Genomic DNA, 19735 nt, shown 5'->3' on the forward strand with positions numbered 1-19735 from the left:
CGCCATGGTTGGGCCGCGCCGTGTAGATCTTTCCGAGTCCGAAGTGTACCGAGTTTGCTATTATAGTCGTGATTCTACATTGATCCGGCACCGCCGGGGTCGAGATAGTCGAAGCCAGGTATCACTGAGTGGTGCAGTACGTTGGACACCACGGACTCATAGATCTTTGAGCGCAGTCATATCCTACATCGGACTCAGGTGTACTGGCACGCTGCAGGGGCCGTCGATTTCATGAGCTGGCAACTTCATGCATGCCATGCATCTGCAGCGCGGCAAGGCCTTCGTCAGTATTATGGCGGCAAGTCATTCACCTAGTCCAGAGGCGGCGGGGGCCCAAGTTGAGCAATTGACCGACATCAGGTCTTATTCTATAGGGAAACATGCGATGCGAGGCTTGACATTGATGCCAGAGGAAAAAGCGGCAATGTCGGCCTGAAGATGAGGTGTGATGCGATGCGTACGAAAGGCGTTAGCACATTACCGTCTTCGCTGCAGCACCTGGTCAATGTGATGATCAGGTCTCTTCACAGTCCGGTCAAGCAGGCTCAAGAGTTGGGCGCATAAGGCGCCAGGTGAAAAGGTGCAGGGTAGATTGATTATTGGTGGTGTGTCTTTTTTACAACACCCTTGAATGCATATGCTTGAGATCTTTGGTGCCCAACCGCCCAATTTCCTCAGACCAAAACATGGCGTGCATATCGAGTTCAAGGCCTAGATCGACGACCAGATCAAACAAAACAGCTTGAGAGTAACATAGATTACAGAGAGATATCGCTGCGCTTTCTGAATGTCCGGGGAGGAAAAAAAACAAAACCCCCATCCTGCTGCCCTTGGAATGGCCCCAAGACAAAAACAAACCACCACCTCTTGTTTCCAGTTGCCCCCCAAACCCATTACTGCCAGTGTTTTGCAAAGAAATTCGTGACTTGCTTCCTTCCCTATGGTGAAGCATTTCGTACAGTTCTCGTCGCTCAACGGATGATCCGTCGATCCAGGTCTTCCCCAACCTGGTGGTCTGATACTTGATTTTGCGTGTCGCAAAGAAAACGTTTGTTTGAATGGTGTCATGAGATATCATGAAGAGTCGTAACGTAATGTTCTGTCCTTCCGGTCAACGGGATTCAGCGGAAGCGAGCCTGAGCGGCCGCGCTCCGGTCCCTGATCTGTTGTTCTGTTGAAACGTAAAGTCTGTCCAAGTAGTCCATGGCAGCCGCGTCCTTCAGGATCTTGGCCACTTGGATTCCAGCACTGATTAATTGCAGGATGTTCCTGTCATCCTTGAGAGGGCGTGATTGATGCTTCGCAGCATGACGCATTTCTGTTTTCGAGGTCAGTACCTGTCTGTTCAATCTCTCAAATGAATCGTCTGGTCTGTTGTGAGGCCAGAAGGACGCCGCCGCCGAGAGTGAGCGACAAGTATACAGGGTACCCACCTAGAGAGTTTTCTAAAATAGTCACAAATTGCTTAATCTGACCATTGTACAGAACTCTTGCCTGTCGCATCAGTCAGTATCTGACGGGCAGATGAAGAAACCTGGCACTATCGTCCAGTATAGTCGAGGCCATCCAGTATTCAGGGTAACCGTCGCTGATCACCATGCCAGGATGGAACCGGTTCCAGGGAGTTACTTACAGGTATTCTCCTCTTGGTTGCTAATCGCTTCAGAAGGTAGACCCATTCGGTCCATTCCCGGTCCTGAGGTCGCTCCACGGGTCTCATATCCTGCGTCAAGGGTATCGGGAACTGATACTTTGCGACGAAGTCATAAGCACATTGCGACAATCTGTCATTCACTTGATTGAGCACGCTGTCCTGCTCCTGAACCAGGAGGTTTGTAGGGAGGTGCGGAAGCTCTCTTTCTTGCATGGCAACATAGCTTGCCGGCGGCCGCTGCAAGAACTGGTGGGGGCCGTCGAACTCATCTCGGTTGGATGGGCGGCGTTGTGGCCGACTCTTAGAGTTGCTCTTGGGCCTTCCTGATACTACCGTGGCTGCACCGTTGTCCAAACCATACTCAGACAAGCCTGGAGAGGCAATGATATCATCCACGGAATCGGTCGGGGAATATCCGGCTTGAGCATCCCATGCCTGAGAGCTAGAGCTCTGCGCAGTCGGATAGGCTGCGGAAAGCGGCCGTGAAGTATACACTGGCGACGAAGAGAAAGAAGACTCTGGCCGACCACCGTTGTCGTAGAGTGGTGCACTGATTGGGATATTATACGACGAACTGGTTCCAGTGGACGGATATGTGACGCTTCGGCATGTTATTTTTCTGGGACTATACAAGGGGTTCTGGGGGTCCGGATCGGTAGCCCTTACCTTGACCGCGGATAGGCACTGTCATAGATATTGCCCTGGTACGGGTCGCTGTAAGCGACGCTTGTAAGGATTAGCACGACCTGCGCATTGGAGGTTTTTGACGATCGCACCTGCGGGAGGAATTCCAGGGTCCGTTAGACATCGCAGATGCTCTATAGACTAATTCCTGCTGGGCCATTCCCTCCTGTCGGTGAAGGCAAAACGGAAACGCAACCACGAAGACTATTCGAGGTAGGTATACTATATCAACGCTTGGGGGCTCCTCAAGCGTCGTCCGTCCGTCCGGCACTGGGCAGATCCACGGGTTCCGGGGTTGGTCCTTGAGGGAAATAAAAAAAAAATTCAGAACTTTCCAGAGTTCCTGGGATACACGGTTGAGAGACGGTTCCAAACCGGGATATACTGGCTGGCGTCGAAGCGGTGTAGTCAGCCAATCCTAACCAGCTGACAGGAAAAGACAGCTGGGCCTGTTCTGGAAGTCCGTTGTCCAAGGAAAGATATCTGCTCCTGTATTTTTGGGAATATCTCAAGAAGTACCACCGGCACGGTACTTAAGGGGCAACACTGGCTGACTTTCCTTGGTTGCGAAGTGGCCTGTCAAAGCTGTTATGAAGCTGTTCGGTCACCCACGTCGGATCTTGGAGGTGGGAACGCTATTTTTTTATGTTCATCTGTATCATGCCCACTTACTAGATCTCCGAAAGTAGTTTCGCCACTCTGCAACAGCACTGATCCAGGTCATTTGGGTAGACGGGCTTGTAAACAGGGCGTCTAGCGACGATCCAGGATATCAATCGCCCTGGCATGGCCTGCGAAAAATCCGGGGCGACGGGAAATTTGGCAGAGAATGTCACTCGCATACACAGGCTGGTTCGTGACCTGAGGCCAGGACAGGGAACAATAGACTTTAGCTCGGGTGTCTCCCAACGGACGAGGATGGGCCTTGTAACGGGAAACTCGTTACCCGCCCGGAGCACCACGCACGATAGTAGAAATCTTGGAAGTCGATCAGTGACCAAGGAACAGACAATTGGCAATGGTCAAGGAGCACCCTGGAACACCTTGCAAACTCAATTTTGCAAGCTCGTCCCAGTAAAAGGTGAGGCTGGAGTACGTCCTCTGAATTGTGTGGGAGCATCCTTTCCCGAAAGGAGCGTAGGGCACCGATTGGGCTCTGTATTGTGGCCCAAGTGAACCCAACCACTAATCGCGAAACGTCGGCAATAGTTGAGATGCACCACTGCCGCTGCAAGGAAAGACCCTGAAAAGAAACGGCGGTGACTTGGCTCGCGCGTGGGTGTCCAGCATTGGGTTGAAAGCACGTTGCACAGCGATAGAACCCAATCTGTATCAGCGGCGCCCGCATGGCCGCTTATTAGTTAAAAGTAGCAGTACCCCGACATCAATTCACAAGGGCGGCCAATGGCCGCATTATCGCAAGTCGCTGGTACATGAGAACCCGCCGCAGCCAACTTTGACAGATTGACGCGATTGCCTCGCTGCCGTCATGGTGCAATGATGAGGCGGTGAATTAGGCAATCATAAGCGGTACATCGGCTGATGATAGCTTTCGACGAAACGCACATTGGCTGAGTATTCTTGTCAATCAGCTTATCTGAGGCTTTCTTTGGAAGAAGGCGCAGTCACAAATGCGACGAGAAACGACGGGTGGACTGACTGACGACGGCGTTGACATTGTTGGCCTCGACCAAGTTTTCTATCCTCAGGGGCCCTTTCCTACCTGCTACGCTGTAAGTCATTACAGTGCAAGCAGTGCCTTCTTACTCGGGCCATTTCAATTGTGACGAGTTGATGGACATGTCAGCTGCAGATGCTCTTATTGCAGGGTGGACCTGTCCGGTTGCTTGTGTGCGCTGAGCACTACCGAAGAGCACAAACGACAAAGTCAAGGTCGAAATGGCTCCAAAGCACTATATGCATTTGATATACAGATTCGTTCTTCCTATACAGTTTGTAGTCAAGGTTCGGAGATAAATAAGGGGGAGAGGAAAAAGAAACGGCGTTTTGCATGGAAAACGTAGTAAGCAGAGACAGCCACCCCACGTGGGGACCGATGGACCGACGGTCGATCTCAGAAATTCCTCGTCCGAACCGCTCGCGGGCAGAGATGAACGAGAGGCGTGCGTACAAACATATGATAGGATCGCAAAGCAGAAAGAGTTGCTAGTCAAGTCCAGACGTGCGGATGTCCTCCATAGGGGCATAGTCAGCCATGAGATGATGCCACCATGGTGGTAAGATCTCAAAGGAGAAGTCAGTGCTCTGGCCTGTGGCTCAGGGATCTCAAAGTAGAAGTTGAAGCCCATAGCTTCAGGGGGCCGTTAGGTAGGCCTAGGTAGCTTATTAGTCAGTAGCCGCCCCCCGTCCAGGCTATTATTGGAAATTTGAAATAAATCCTACTACGCCCCACTATCCTGAGTTGCATTCGGGTCACCAGCGAAGTTGAAGCTGACCGTCTACTGTACCTGAACGGCCATGCCATCTGATTGCCCCACTTACCTTCTTCCACATGAACGCGCCCGGGTGAACTCACTCTACCGGAGAAGTTGGAGGCTATTCAGCTGGTGATAACTACCTGGGCAGCTTTAAGTGGCTGGCAGGCTGGTGGGCCGAATGCGAAGGTGGGGCGCAGCACGATTAGTGAGTTGGAGAACCGCTGGGATCGCAGGGTATGGAGCACAGTACCAGCCCAGTGGTACAGGAAGGGATGACAGGCAGGGCCGTAGGGCTGGATGGTGCAATTGTGCGGAAACGCCATAGGGAATCAATTGCACATGTGACAGCCCGACCCGCAAAGTCATAGTGACGATACACTCCTAGTTCTTGCCAGCATTGAGGATCGAGTATCGCGACTCTCGCGTTCCACGCCCGCCATGCCTCCGTGCAACGTGCTTGTGTGGTGTGTCACCAAAACTTCAACACTACCGCGCGCTTGGTTTGGTAATCGCAGGGTTCTTTGTAACCCTGTCGTTGCGCGAGGCCATCCGTCGCTTGGCACCCCAATGCTGCAGCAAACCAGGGTCTCAGGGTCTAGAAGGATTCAGGGCCATTGAGTGATGATTTCATAATCCTTCCCAGACACCTTTGCACCCCCTCCCAGGAGCGTGGTCCAGTTTGGAGAAATACGGTTGCCTTGTGGACGTCTGGAATATAATGTGCTGAGTGTGAACTTCTTTGATCTGTAATCCCGTTAGTCAGATAGGAAAGTTCCATTCCAGGCCACCATGGCTGATCCGCTTCTCGCACGCCAGCGCCAGCGCAAGTTTCATCGTAGATCCAGGAATGGTGAGTGACAGAGGGCAGCAGGCCCCAGCAAAGGCTACACGTTTGCTGACTTAATCGCGCATCTTGCGTGCGCGTCTAGGTTGTGCTTTATGCAAGAAGAAACACATCAGATGCGACGAAAGGAGACCGCTTTGGTAAGTCAAGACGCGAAGGAATCTGGCATTCTAGGTTCTACATATAAAAACATATGGGAATTGCGGCCGCGCTGGCGCATTTATTGGTGCCCAAACATATTGACCCCAGTCGGGTCGACCCTTCCGCCGTCCCTGTGTTATCGGGGCCGAATCCTGCTGACCACGCCGTAGCACGTATTGTCTTCGGCATGGTGGAGAGTGTGTATACTCGGACGCTACCCACATGCGACCGGGTAGCACTAGAGATGCGAGTTCCGAAGAGCCATTGGACTACGACGATGTCTCATCACCGGCGACATCGTCGTTGATCGATGTAACGCCTCGGGATCCCTTCGTTGGCACCGCTTTCGAGATGCCTTACAAGTCGAGACCCTTGTTTCACCTTTGTGAGTGCATATACACCGGGTTCACTGTACGAAAGCTGATAAGTCATGGTTCAGTTATGACTACACGAGTGCTGCACTCGACTCCGGTTGCCAGAGATAAAAATTCGTTCCTGTGAGTGTTGAGAAGGATTGATTTAACCTCCTGCCCCCAAGAACATGTTCTGATGCCAAAGCAAGGGTACATCGTGCTTTATCACACCCTGGCTTTCTCCACGGGGCGCTGCTGATGACGACACTCCAATGGGCTTGGTCAACTGGGGACAGCGAGCAGTTTCGAGTACCTTATCTCTACCACAAGTTGCAAGCGATACGGTTCGTCAACGAACAACTTGCGAATCCCGAAACAGCCGTTCACGAGGGGACGATTGCCGCAGTGGCGAGTCTTGCGCTTGTAGAGGTATGTTTGCATTTTCACCTGCTCAACATGAAGAAAAGGTGGAACTAATGGTCGATAGAACTCTCTGGGATCCGATGATGCAGTAACATCGCATCTACGCGGCCTTGCTCGGATCAAGGAGATACAGGATAGGAATGGCGCATCCAGGTCCCCAGGGCTTTTGCAGCGTGTGATTCTCATGTAAGTTGGCAACCTTAAACCAGATGAGAGGCGGTGAAGCAGGGCTAATCATATCTCAGGGCGGCACGATGTGTCAAGTCCCGGCCGGTCTGTGGTATTCTCGATATCTCAAGGACTGACGACGTTCATCAGTCAATAATCGTGTCGATACTACGCATAGCACTGCGTCCCATCTACGATATTTTCACACTGACTGGGTCAGAACATCTGACAGAAGAACTCTCAAATGTGTTGGCAAGGCAATCATCCCATGCACAGGCCCTTGACAGCAACTTGGTGGCTCTGCAATCCGTGGACAGCAGCAGGACCGGTTTCATCTCCTGCTACTTCTATCTTTATATGATACTTCGCGAGAGCGGAGTGGATGCATTTGTATTGAATTGGTTACTAGAGCAATTGCTCGCGGACGTCTGCAGGACCGAGTCACTCATGCACAAGGGGAGTTACAGTCAATCCTTGTGGTTTTGGACGGTCATGTTTGGAGCATGTGCCACAGTAGCCGCGAGAATCACTTCGCCCCTCGAAAACGAGCAGATGAGCGCGATTCGGGACGTATATATGGACAAGATCAATCTTGCGAGCCAAGTACTCAAGATCAAGAGTTGGGAAGGGGCGAAGTCAGCACTCAGGCTCTTTGCCTGGGAGGATGACTTCGATGGAGAGGAAGAGCTCCGAAGACTCTGGGAGGAGGCTGTCTGGGAAGACGATGGCCACCGCCCAAAACTTCATTCACTCAGCTCGGGATTTCCAATTTCCTGAGGCTGATAAAACTTCATTTTCAGTCGAAAAGCCGAAGAAAACGCTCACCCTCTTGTCTTGGGACCAGAGGGCTGGACGCTGCAGTAAGATGACGGAAGCTCGGATCAGGCACAAGCTGCATTAGCTAACTCGTCACCTTATAGGTGCCAGATCGAAAGCAAACCACTGGCGAGTAGGGTCGTTGACCTTTGGGCGTTGTAAATATGTTGTAGATTTGTATTGTAGATAGATACGGATAGACACGAAGGCAGTGGTTGTGGCAGACGCATGGCAGATGGCAATGTGCCAGCAGGTCGAAGACCAAGCGTTCCGGCCAGATTTGTCCAATATAGCTGATCGATTTCACCGAGTCAAGGTTTGTGATTATGTCGCCAGTCAGTATGCCAGACGCAATCATGGGACGCCCAGCCATGGTGCAGTGCTGTTCATTGGAAAGGATAGCCGCTGGGCATGCTTTTCCCCATGCATCACGACCATGGCCAGTTCACTCGTGCAGTGTTATGCCAAATCGACGTTCGCCCGCCTAACGAGATGGAGATGGAACTACGTTACACACGCTACTGTCTTCTGCACCCTGACGACCAACCGCATTATCAACTCACCATCCTTCTTGTAGTTGAATCATGGCGCACGTCTCCCATTGGTAGTCGCCCAAGCCAACAGGAAACGACGGAGGTGATCCCCTCTTCACCTTGCATAGTAGTACGCTCTCTCTGGGGGAATAGTTCGGCCGGCCAAATGGTGTTTCGGGCTTTCAACTTTGAGGGGTCGCATTGATACAAGCGGTGAACCTCCAAACTACCCAGAGGCCACCCCGTTGTTGTCGGCCCGTATAGAATCCTCATGCTTTACGAATAGCTAATAAGAATTTTAATTCTCGTAATGATTGAAATGAGAAACCACGTCACCGACTACCGTACCATTGTATTGGCGTGGTTTGGTGGAAGTTCACCGATGGCTGCCGGTCCACTGCCGTCCCCTCTTGGCGCATCGTCGAAGAGACTTACACACCAGTCTCTGCGCGGGCGGCCCGGTGAATAAGGAGAAGGGGTGATTTCCCGCGAGTTCCGCCAAGACGACAGCAATTTTGGAAGGTGTGCCTTCCGTCAGATGCTCACCTTCTGAGCTGGTGCTGCACCGCTGTGTTGTCGCTGCAGCCGAAATCCCTCATCACGTCGCGGCATCATGCTGCTTCTGAGTTTAATAGGCTGTCGACGATCCTCATATCCACCCTGGCACGTACCGGACCCTTCCGGGACCAAAGCATCAGTCCAATAACTGCAGCAGGCCAGGTCTCAGCCTATCGCACGTGCAGGAGTAAGGGCCAGCGCAGTGTTCCCAAGACATGCGGCCAATGTGACGGCCAAATGGGAAACACGACGGCGGCAGGAATCCATGGCAGGAGTTGGCAATTAGTTGGTCGAGCGCCGATGGGGCAGCGAATGAAGGGCTTCCAGAAAAGCAAAGCGGGGACGGTGATGAGCGGTCTGACCAGGCCTGACCCTGGCAATCACGCCAGCCATGGGTGTGTTTCCCAGCCTGCTCTCACGATAAAACCCGCCTGTCCCCAGCTCACTGCCCAACTCGCCTTTCATCCTCTTTTCTTCCAGCCCAACAGCAATTTCTGCCCAACGACCCGATATTCTGCCTCTCCCAAATTCACTATACATCTTTGCCCTCCACTGCCACTGCCGCCTTGTCTCAGCATACCACTTTGATTTCTCGCGACCCGCGTGAATCTTATCCAAGGATAATCTCTGTGCAGCCAGTTCACAGTCATCAACAACAGCCCAAGGATTTCTGTACCAGAACAGAAGAGGAACAGACTCTTATCTATCCACAGGACTTGCCTGGACAAAGCAAACCAGCCCTTCTCATTTCCAAGGATCAATGAAAGGTGCTACTGCTTCTAGCTACAACTCATCTCTTGAGATGGACAACGTCAACACTCCCGCGAGGTATATTACATTATTTCTATTCACTACCGGATGTCATTGATTTCAGAGTCATGTCTTGCGGCCAGTCATGTAATTTCCTTTGTGTGCGTCAGCCAGCAAGTGTATGGCATCTGCCCAGGACAGATCTTCCGGATTCCAGGACTTCAGGACTTCCCACGTAATCAGGAGTGGACTACCATGGACTCCGTTCTGGATCTCTCACATTTCCCGGACCAAGCTCTGAGTTAAGACAGCCGTCCTCAGATGGATTCAAACAAGATATTACACTTTCTTGCTCCTTGGGGGCATCCGAGTAAGTATTTCCCGTTAGAGGACATGTGACAACAGACATCCCAAAGGACAACACAACAATGGACACTGCATGGAATTCCCGTGGACCTCGACTATTTTTTTATCGCTGGACATGGACATTTTCTCTTTTCTACCGGATATTATTCAGGATACAGTCATTCGCAGTACGCTTTCGAACTTCAGCTCTGAAGTGGACCAAATTCTCGACAGCCTTGTTATTTCCCTAAGGACTTGCCACAAAGACCCATCTTGTGCGAACATAGCGATGTACTGAGAATCCACAAGATTCGACCACTACATGCTATCGTGAGTACTGGGTGGTGTCTCTTGCTACAACAGACCGGCGTGTCGTCAAACCAAGGATAATCATGGACCACTTCTCTTAAAGGATCAATGTTCGATATAGCATGAGATGCTCTTATTTTCTGCCTGGACTTTTCACTGGACTTACCGCATGGACTTGTCGACGCAACCGCGTCTGGATACGCTAGATTTACAAGCAGCTACTTTCACATGCTGTCACAGTACGTATAACGCCAACTATGCTGTCGATGACACTGCAGTCTAGCTTGCTCGCGTGTGTGTTGACTAACTTGTCGTTCCTCGTGTCTTCGCAGGCTCTCGCCAAGGAACTCTGGACCAAGGACTGGTTCTCTTTTCTCGCTGCTTCAATACACCCCTGGATCAATCACTGGACATACGGACCATTATTAATGGCGCTGAAATTTCGAACCTCATGGACAACAATCTACCGGACCCTGTTCTACTTGTGACCTCAGCTCGGTTTGTGCACTATGCCCCAATACACCGAACCGCTGCCTGATGAACTAACCGCCATGATAGGAACAAAGTTGTGCCAATGCTGCCTTTTTTTATTTTGTCTCTATTATTCGGCGCTTATTGCTTCCATGGGCTAGTGGAGAACAGAACACTAACCTACTCAGTGACTACAGCTCATACTCTCATAACATGATGAACGCGTCTAGCGGACCATTCTATTCACAAACAGTACCTGCGGACCTTCAAGGTTCGTTATGGGATGCATCAGCAGCAGAAGGTGCACAGAACTTTCACGGAGACTCTGATTACTCCTTCTCATTTGGCCACATCACACCCAGAGGACATGGACAGGACCCCAGTGAGGATGATATCTCCGGAAAATGGATGTCCACAGAGGAAGCCCCAGCGGTTGTCGCAGAGCCTATGCGACGGATGAACTCCCGCAGTTCTACAAGCAGCAGTCACAAGCACAGAACTATCAAGGCCTCTTCACTTAAGAGTCGCCCAAGAATCTTGTCTACTGTGTCACAAGGATCTCACATGTCAAGCTACGACATGACAGGTAATGCTCAGATGGATGCGTACCTTCTTGATTCCGATGCCCACTCTGTTTCATCACAGATGTTCTATCCCACACTCCCCATGGGTGTCGGTATGTCTGATGGTCTCTCATACACTTCGGACGTGGTAACGTCTGGTCTTTCCCAGCAGCACATGGATCCTACTCAGCTGCGACTGGACTTTGATCCAAGTTTGACAGGTAACTCTCCAAGTGCGTCCTGGAGCGGTTCTCTCAGCCCCATTGAATCTCGGATTTCTTCCCCTGCACTTCCCGAGGAATCATCATGGAACCATGTCCCAGTGGGATCCCTGTCTCAGGGCAGCACCTCATCCCATGCAATGGGCTTCCACTCTCCCAGGTATGTATAATCTATATTGGAAGATCTGCGCCAATTTCGCCTAACAATTCCCAGCCTCAGCCACCAAGGAAACGGCCTAGTTATGACAGACGACATCTACGGAAATGACCTGCTGGAGAGTGCACTTATGCCCCCTGCTTTCACTCGCCGATCCAGCGGCGATGGTGAATCTACTGCCCGGGACCATCCTCTGTACAAGAACGCTATGCCCAAGGCTGATGGACTTTTCCACTGCCCATGGGAGGGTGATGCTTCCTGCAACCACAAGCCCGAGAAGCTCAAGTGCAACTACGAGTAAGAGCAACAAACAAATCTCTCGTTATATTTTACAAGTTGACTAACATTGTCGCAGCAAATTCGTCGACTCGCACTTGAAGCCATACCGCTGCAAGGTTGAATCCTGCGAAAATGCCCGATTCTCTTCGACTGCCTGCCTCTTGAGACACGAACGCGAAGCTCATGCCATGCACGGCCATGGAGACAAGCCTTACCTTTGCACCTATGAAGGATGTGACCGTGCCGTTCCTGGATGTGGATTCCCCCGCAACTGGAACCTGAGGGACCACATGCGTCGTGTTCACAATGATAACGGGCAGTCGCTATCCATGGCCTCTGGCTCCCACTCTTCCAGCCGCGGATCGCACTCCTCGTCTAAGGGGCGGAAGCGCAAGAGCAAGGACTCTGAGACCTCTGGCCGGAAGTCGTCATCCAAGGCCGCAGATGAGGCCGCTGCTGCTGCCGCCAGGGCTGCTGAGCAACCGCTTATCGAGCAGTGGTGGGACCACCGCAACGCATTGCAATCTTACCTCCAACGCTTTGACAACCCCGTCGCATTCGAAGTCCTGGAGCACTCCGGCGAGGCTGGTGAGCACTTCGCCGCCATGGAGAAGATCTCGCGCAAGCTCAAGAAGTCGCGCGACCCACACCGCCGATCTTACTTGCACCACTCTGGCTGAATGAAAATGTAAGATACATGCTCTTCAGCTTCTATGATACACGTTACTGACTAAGATGTACAGTGAAGCGATAACGTGGAAATAACTCATATCGCAAGTGCAAAGTCAAGTCGCCGGGTCGTGAGACCAAGATGGCGCGAAAATCTTATCCAGCTTTTGACAGCTAGACATGGTCAAGCATGTCTCGTCTTCAGGCTGAGCACTACCCAATGGACCCAATGGACTGGATTCGGTTCGACTAAGGCAGTCAAACCAGAACTTCTTGAGGAAGCCATTGCCTCATCGTCCGATGAGCAATGCAACCATCCCGGATGTCTACCTTTGAGGATACCATGAGGACTTAAGAGGACGTCGCAGCCTTGGCTGCATTTTACACTTTGGGGAGGGGAATGAGGCGTCAGTATAGGCTAATTTGGCCTATGCCAAGAGTTTGTTCGATTCGTTTGCTATTATGAGCCAAGCTCTCCGTCGAGCTTGAAAGTGTGTAGAGCCCTGATGCTCAGTTGAATTTTGGTCCTGTCTACTCATTAGATGGCTTTGGATGTGTTTGAGCAGTTAGTTGAAAGCAATTTGCAGTAGTTTGAAGCGTTATTACACGAAGTTCTATTCCCTACAAGGTGATTTTTATGTTTGCATTTTGCTCCAGCACTTCGCACTCCATAAGCCCTGCAAGACAAACATCATGATTACGTTCACTTTTCGAGGCATTGCTGTGTCAAGTCTGCATCCATAGTTAAGAATCTAAGTATGTATTCCATTACCAGTCAAAACGTGGAGCCAGATCCCAAAGGACATGAGAGCCTCAAAACTAGGACGAAAATGACTGACTGGTGGTATCTTGGAGAACGCCTAGCGCCGATTAATCTACCTCATTCCCGAATCCCTATATGTTGGCCTGGACATCTGTTTCAGATACAACAAAATGAGTGTCCTGTTCCCGTGTGCGTACAGTCGTCTCTATTGAAAGCTCATCCGTGCGCCACGTGCGCCAAACGTCTTATGCTAAAAGGGGAGAAGCGTCGGTTTAAAAAAAAAAGTAGAAGAAAAATGGTGAGGCAAGTCACCTAGGTCAAAACGCGCGCCCGTGCCCGTTGTCGTACACGATGAACACGGTCGTGCGGTCCTCCGCGGCCGCAGATCCGGTCGGCGACGTCACAACCGACGAGTTGGTGAAACGCAGCGCGTTCCTTTGACTCGCGTACTCTCTCACGCTGTCTTCCGAGAACCGGGACGCCAGGGGCGCCGGCTGCAGGACCGACTGTCTCTGAGACTGGATCGCGGGCAGCGGCTTGTTCAGGTCCGCGTTGGACGGTTTCTTCTGGAGTAGCGCCGGCCCCTTGGTAGTAGTGCTACTGTAGTTATTATTGCTACTGTTGTTGATGAGAAGCCCCTCGGTGCTTGGTGTCTTCTTGTGAGACACCGTCTTGCTTGGCTTATAGAGTGGGAGCATAGGCGCATCAGGTCCACCTATGAAGGTCTGGAAACTGGTGGCCGAGCCGGAGAAGACGTTGGGCGAGTATGGATGCTTGGCATCGTTGGAGTAGCGCGATGACTTGCGCAGGTGGAGGGTCGAGCCAATCACGAGGGGGAGGTAGGTTGCGAAAAAGGGCTTGATTGCTGGAATGGATGCGCAGATCTGGGGGAAGGTCAGCGATGCTGTGACAGAGCTTGGTGTCCGAACGAAAACGTACAATACTTAGGTATAACTCGACAATGCTTGCCACCCAGACAGCCCACAGATTCCAGGTCGTGTCGTGATTATCGGCCGTCTTCATGATCCACGAGTATACGGTTCGAACCACTCCAGCGGCACAGGCTAAGAAGCCGACCCCAAAGAGGCCGATGACAATTTTCTTCTGTCTCTTCGGCAGGTCGAGGTTGAGAACAGTCCGCATTGGCAAGAAGACCAGTATAAAGTCTTCTAGTGTATTTACGATGCCAGCGAAGAGAAGATGCGCAGCTTCGTTGATACATTTTCTGGGGGCGCCGGTAATCGTCCAGTAGGCAGAGATGGGCCTGAGATGGGTGTAAGCTTATGAAGGAGTGGTAGGAGAGCTTGACGAACCTGCATTGGAAAATCACGACGAGGATGAAGGTGAAGCCGTTGACCGCGACTATGGCGGCCAGCACTTGCACAGTTATGTTCATCGCGCGATTATTGGCACTGGATGTCAAGCGATAAATCATGGCAAGCATTGATAGTTTTGTGGTTGTAGTCGATAAATCGAATAGTATCAGTTCTGCCAGGCTGTGGAAGGTGTGATCAGGTCGAGCCACGGAAGCATGATATTGGGATTCGGGCCTACCTGAATTGGAGAGAGGGGACAAAAAGCCTGGGATCAACATCCCACATGTGTCTGTTCCATTGAAGGTTTGTTTCGCCATAGACCCCAAGTATGGCAAAGGCTGTGGCGGGAACCTTTGGAATGTGTCAGTGTGCACCGCATCGTTAATGGGATTGGACTTACATAGGAGAGTACTATGAGTATGTCGTCGAGGCCGAAGCCCTTGGAGATAAAGTGCCTCGTGTACAACCGAAGAACTATGATCACCGTGGCAATAGATACCAGTGTTATGCCCACAATCTTGCCTGCAGGACCTCTAGTTTCTGGGTTCACATAGTTTGGTGCAGGCCAGTTGGCGGAAATAGAGGAAGGCGTAGACGACATGGCGATGGATGTGCGATTCAAGCTGCCAATATCGGCAAGAGTTGGATTCAGAAACCCATGAGAGATAACCAATGGTCCTTCAACACAATACAACAAGTCAGAGGATGTGAGTATGAGTAGTTATCAAACTTGGGCGCAGTGATGGTACAGAGTCAGCCGGAAGTAGAAAGAGGCCCAACAGGAAAGTTCAGAACATAGACAGTATCCAGTGATATGCTGGACAAAGAATTTCGTCGGCTGCCTCACGAGTCTACGACCGAAGACTACAGACCTACTTTCTTTGAAGACGTAGGCAGGAGGGGCATCGTCTCTTATCTTGCACTGACATCGCCACAGACACGTTCACAAGAACATGGCATGATTGCTCCACCATCTGTTCATCGGCGGCAGTTCCGGCTCACTTCTAGCGCAAGGACAAGGATATAAACACTTGTCAAGTCAGGTTCTCGGTGGGACTTATACCTGCTTCGGTAAGGTAGAGCCGCCTCGATGATCGGCAACAAGGACATCCTGCAGTAACGTCGGACCAGGGTAGTCTCGTGTCACAAAATCCCCCATGTGGCTATAGCGTTAGCACGTATTGTTAACGAGCTAAACAGGTTTAATTATTTACCCGGCAAAGAACACGCACGGCGCAGGAGGAGAACCTGGAGGCCTGCCACAATCCAATTGTGGTGGAGGTTGGGCATTGTTTCGACTTCTGGTACGTACCAAGCTTCAGTTTTCAGTGGTGGAGACCAAAGCTTTCGGGTGTAAGTCTTGGGCCAATATCTTGAGTTGCGACTGGGCCAGTACATGATGGGAGTGTTGTTTTTTCCAAGAGCATCCAGTTTCAGCAATACTTTGGGACGGTAGCTTTACGCTCAGACCATTGACTTGGCTGAGCCACTGTTGAAGGCGGATCGTACTATGTTCCGGGATACCTGGGCTGGAGGATTTGCCTGGTCTAATAAGAGCTTGGCACATAGAACGACATATGTCAAAGAGACCTCAGGCTTTGGATTGACTCATCAGACACACATGGAGAAGGGATCACGGAGGATTAGCCCATTGCCAACCCATGAGACGCTTATTAGAGTTGGCAATCGCCACACCTTCGGACCAAGGCCCTGTTTTGACAGTTCAAGCATGTCGACGTTAGCCAGTCGCCTGGCCCCGTTGAGCCTTCGGGCATTATTCTGATCGCTGCCAAATATGTCAAATGCATAAACACAGTGGAAACGCTGACAAGCTTCGCTGCATATGAAAGATCTTCGGCCAGGATGTCAAGTCTTGCCACAGATGTAGCGGCAGTTGGGGGGAGTAAACGGACTCCGCTTACTCTGCCCACAGGAACCCTCGTTGTGGAGACATCGTGAACACTGCGACTGGACTGTTATCAAGAAGATGTGGTATCTTTGATACTCCGAAAAAGCATTCACTGTTTCGAGTGGCGTGCCCCCTCTGCAACCAGCAGTTGGAGTGCCATCATATCCCCAATGAAACTCTGACATGGTAGCCAACAATCGGTACCCCTCTTACAACATAGCCATACTGGGCAGACACGGTCTTTCGTTCTTGTCTTCATAGCTGCGGCCCGGGTCTGAAGCAACCGGAGGAACCGCACAACGAGCAGTTGGGGAACGGTAGGCTACAGCTGTGATGTTTCACACTGGCGATCAGCAACAACGCTGGGCTGACTGGCGTAACCCGGAATCGCAGAAAGACAGATACGAGGTCACACCATGGGTTGGAAAGTTAATCTGTCTGTCTGTGCAATGGCACCCTGCCCAAGCATACCGGGCTTGACGGGAAAGTCGGGTCCTGATGCCATGTCCGAACAGACACATATGCACCAGGGGGCAATGAAGGACTGTTGCGATTGGCTCATCGTAAGAAGACCCTGGGTGAGACATGATGTGGTTGCGAAACGTGGGTTGTGCATTCGCACGCCTATGCCGAACCCCAGGCCGCCAGGGGACCTGGGGACCTGGGGCAGACTGGGGCGGTGTTATAGTGTTTCAGGGCTCTGCTTGCACAGACCACGAGCTAAATGCAACGAACGATGCTCGAGCACCGAACGCCTACAGTATTGGTATTATTGCATTCCAGTGAGGTCCCGAGGTCTGCCGACCTGCTGCACGTTTCTCCTCTGAGACGTTGAAATGCTGTCAACGCCCTCAATGAAGAGGGGCCAGAAAAGTCACGGGTGCGCTTCGGATGGTCTTTTTCTAGATTCGCATTGCATAGGGAACCAAGGATTCCCGAGGAGCTGATGAGAAGTACCGGGCGGCAGAACAGTCGGTAAAGCGTCCCAAGTTATTCCAAGTCGAATCATAATAGTGGCCGGTCGTGTGACGATCTACCATTATCTGCGATCGGCACTTATTACATGTTGCTCATGTTGTGTAACCGAACTGGAGTGGCTTACTAGGTTACCAAGATGGCGGGTTGGTGGTTGGGTGGGCTCTGCTTCCCCTCTGGACTGCCAGCTGCTGCCGGCCCGGAGAGTCTGCACACCCCGCAAAAAGCTCCGCCCACAAAAATTTCGGGCAGGGAAATAAATCTTCTGACCGCAAGCCACCACCGCCGTTTCCGACCCCATCACCAACCATCAGAACGATAGAATCCTCACCACTAGAGCAAAATAGTGGAAGACTGTCAAGATGTCGAAGATCACAGTCGGTGCGTAGCAACGAACACACACCCGCCGGCCCGATGCCGCGTGCGCACGGAGAGATGTACAGTCACTGACCTCGTCGCAGCCGGAGTTCGTTCCAACGTCCAGGAGTTGCTGGACTACTCCCTCAACGAGAAGAAGCGTAACTTCCTCGAGACCGTCGAGCTCCAGATCGGCCTCAAGAACTATGACCCCCAGCGTGACAAGCGTTTCTCGGGTACCATCAGCCTGCCCACCATCCCCCGCCCCAACATGGCCATCTGCATTCTGGGTGACCAGCACGATCTCGATCGTGCCAAGCACGGCGGTGTTGATGCCATGAGCGCCGATGACCTGAAGAAGCTCAACAAGAACAAGAAGCTCATCAAGAAGCTCGCCCGCAAGTACGACGCTTTCGTCGCTTCCGACTCCTTGATCAAGCAGATCCCCCGTCTCTTGGGTCCCGGTCTGTCCAAGGGTAAGTAGCAGCAGCACCAGCAGCAACTGGTTGCATCCATCCATATCTGAAGAACCTGATTCTAACGTACTACGTCTGCAGCTGGCAAGTTCCCTACCCCCGTCTCGCACGCCGACGACCTTACTGGCAAGATCAACGAGGTCAAGAGCACCATCAAGTTCCAGCTGAAGAAGGTTCTCTGCATGGGTGTCGCCGTCGGTAACGTTGGCATGACCCAGGAGCAGCTCGTTGCCAACATCATGTTGGCCATCAACTACCTTGTCTCCCTGCTGAAGAAGGGCTGGCAGAACGTTGGAAGCTTGACCATCAAGGCTTCCATGTCTCCCCCCAAGCGTCTCTACTAGATGCGGATCATAGTTGATGGAGGAAGTAGTACTGCCGGAGTGATACTGGTGCTACTCAAGACAAGAATATAGTGGCATTTAGGTCGACGGTAGAAATGGACAATGGACGAACCTCCACCGCCAAAGTGAAAATTGGGCCCCGTTTTGACCACGTGAAATGATGCCAAGCGAATCACTTGTGACATGATTTTGGCGGCCTTACGGATTTCATTTTTATATTCAACTCGAGATTGATGAGAGTAACTCGTGAGATGTGACATGGACACCCATCAGTACCCAACTTGATCTCTCGTCGCATTCTGACTACGTGGTGAAATCGTCAGATCGACCTGCCCGAGGTGGTCGGCCCCCGTGCACAAATTCCATGATGACCCTGCTCCCGTCGTGTCACAGATGAGAATCCGGGCCAATCGCTGAGATCACTGCGGTCGTCAACAGACCTGGAAAGAGCTGCGACGACAGAAATCTCTCCAGACCCACGCGACACCGAAAACGCGCACGATTCACTCACGACGCACACAATTACTGGCTCCATGCCCGGTCGAAGATATCATCTTATCGGCCGGCACGCTTGCCAGAACCTCACGCACGTAGGGAGCAAATTCAGCAGTCAAATACTATGGAGGTAGAATATGGTAATGTGGCAGACACCCCACAGTCGCGAACCAGGAGGAGCTGGCGTCGGCGGCTGATTGGGAAGGGCATCTCCCTTTGTTTTAGGAGGCCGGGAACGGAAGGAAATTCACGGGAGAGAATAAGTAATAACCCTCAGCAAGCCGCTTGCGCGGAGCCTCCATTGGTATTGAAAATAATACTTGACGGTATTAAGTTCAACCCTTACTGATGATGAGGAGGAAAGGAAAAGAAGAAGCAGAAACGGCAGCGCAGCGCAGAGTTTTATGCTGGCTGGGTGTGGGGCGCCCTGCCGCTGGCTTGGCTCGTGAGTGGCCGGCCCTAAGCCAGCCAAGCTACGGCCACGTCTGGGTGGGCGACGAGGGTTTGGAGGGGCTTGACCGGGCTTGACGGGGCCAGATATTCCAGAGATCCATCCTATTGTCCGCCCAGGACAATCCCGAATCTACTGTACAATCACAGGGCAGGCCAAGCATGGCAGTCTCCCATAATCTGATCATTCCTAAGCCATGTTCATCGGCTTTGGTCTTATTGTACGCTTGAGAACTGTGGTGTTCGTATGTAAGACAGCCGTCTGCAGTTTCCT

At 51.8% G+C, this 19735-nt stretch overlaps 5 protein-coding genes across 5 annotated transcripts; 3 read left to right on the top strand and 2 right to left on the bottom strand.

Moving 5' to 3' along the window:
- Window positions 1-1121: 1121 nt before the first annotated feature.
- Window positions 1122-2462, bottom strand: JN550_000354 (uncharacterized protein; the record flags this gene model as incomplete). Its single annotated transcript, XM_049314979.1, has 5 exons — window positions 1122-1318; window positions 1434-1494; window positions 1634-2255; window positions 2321-2380; window positions 2431-2462. 5 exons carry the CDS (start codon window positions 2460-2462, stop codon window positions 1122-1124), a joined length of 972 nt encoding a protein of 323 aa, XP_049177643.1.
- Window positions 2463-5983: 3521 nt separating this feature from the next.
- JN550_000355 (uncharacterized protein) lies at window positions 5984-7482 on the top strand (the record flags this gene model as incomplete). Its single annotated transcript, XM_049314990.1, has 5 exons — window positions 5984-6146; window positions 6201-6258; window positions 6324-6543; window positions 6602-6723; window positions 6783-7482. The coding sequence occupies 5 exons, from the start codon at window positions 5984-5986 to the stop codon at window positions 7480-7482; spliced, it is 1263 nt and encodes a 420-aa protein (XP_049177644.1).
- Window positions 7483-10700: 3218 nt separating this feature from the next.
- JN550_000356 (uncharacterized protein) lies at window positions 10701-12387 on the top strand (the record flags this gene model as incomplete). The annotated part of the gene is made up of 3 exons (XM_049315002.1): window positions 10701-11431; window positions 11486-11725; window positions 11784-12387. 3 exons carry the CDS (start codon window positions 10701-10703, stop codon window positions 12385-12387), a joined length of 1575 nt encoding a protein of 524 aa, XP_049177645.1.
- Window positions 12388-13456: 1069 nt separating this feature from the next.
- Window positions 13457-15056, bottom strand: JN550_000357 (uncharacterized protein; the record flags this gene model as incomplete). Its single annotated transcript, XM_049315013.1, has 5 exons — window positions 13457-14023; window positions 14079-14403; window positions 14453-14635; window positions 14694-14806; window positions 14856-15056. The coding sequence occupies 5 exons, from the start codon at window positions 15054-15056 to the stop codon at window positions 13457-13459; spliced, it is 1389 nt and encodes a 462-aa protein (XP_049177646.1).
- A 2645-nt stretch (window positions 15057-17701) lies between these two features.
- Window positions 17702-18516, top strand: JN550_000358 (uncharacterized protein; the record flags this gene model as incomplete). Its single annotated transcript, XM_049315024.1, has 3 exons — window positions 17702-17720; window positions 17801-18160; window positions 18254-18516. 3 exons carry the CDS (start codon window positions 17702-17704, stop codon window positions 18514-18516), a joined length of 642 nt encoding a protein of 213 aa, XP_049177647.1.
- Window positions 18517-19735: the final 1219 nt, after the last annotated feature.

Source organism: Neoarthrinium moseri (genome assembly GCF_022829205.1).
Source record: "Neoarthrinium moseri strain CBS 164.80 chromosome Unknown scaffold1_Wmoseri_CBS_16480, whole genome shotgun sequence".
Lineage (NCBI taxonomy): Eukaryota > Fungi > Ascomycota > Sordariomycetes > Amphisphaeriales > Apiosporaceae > Neoarthrinium > Neoarthrinium moseri.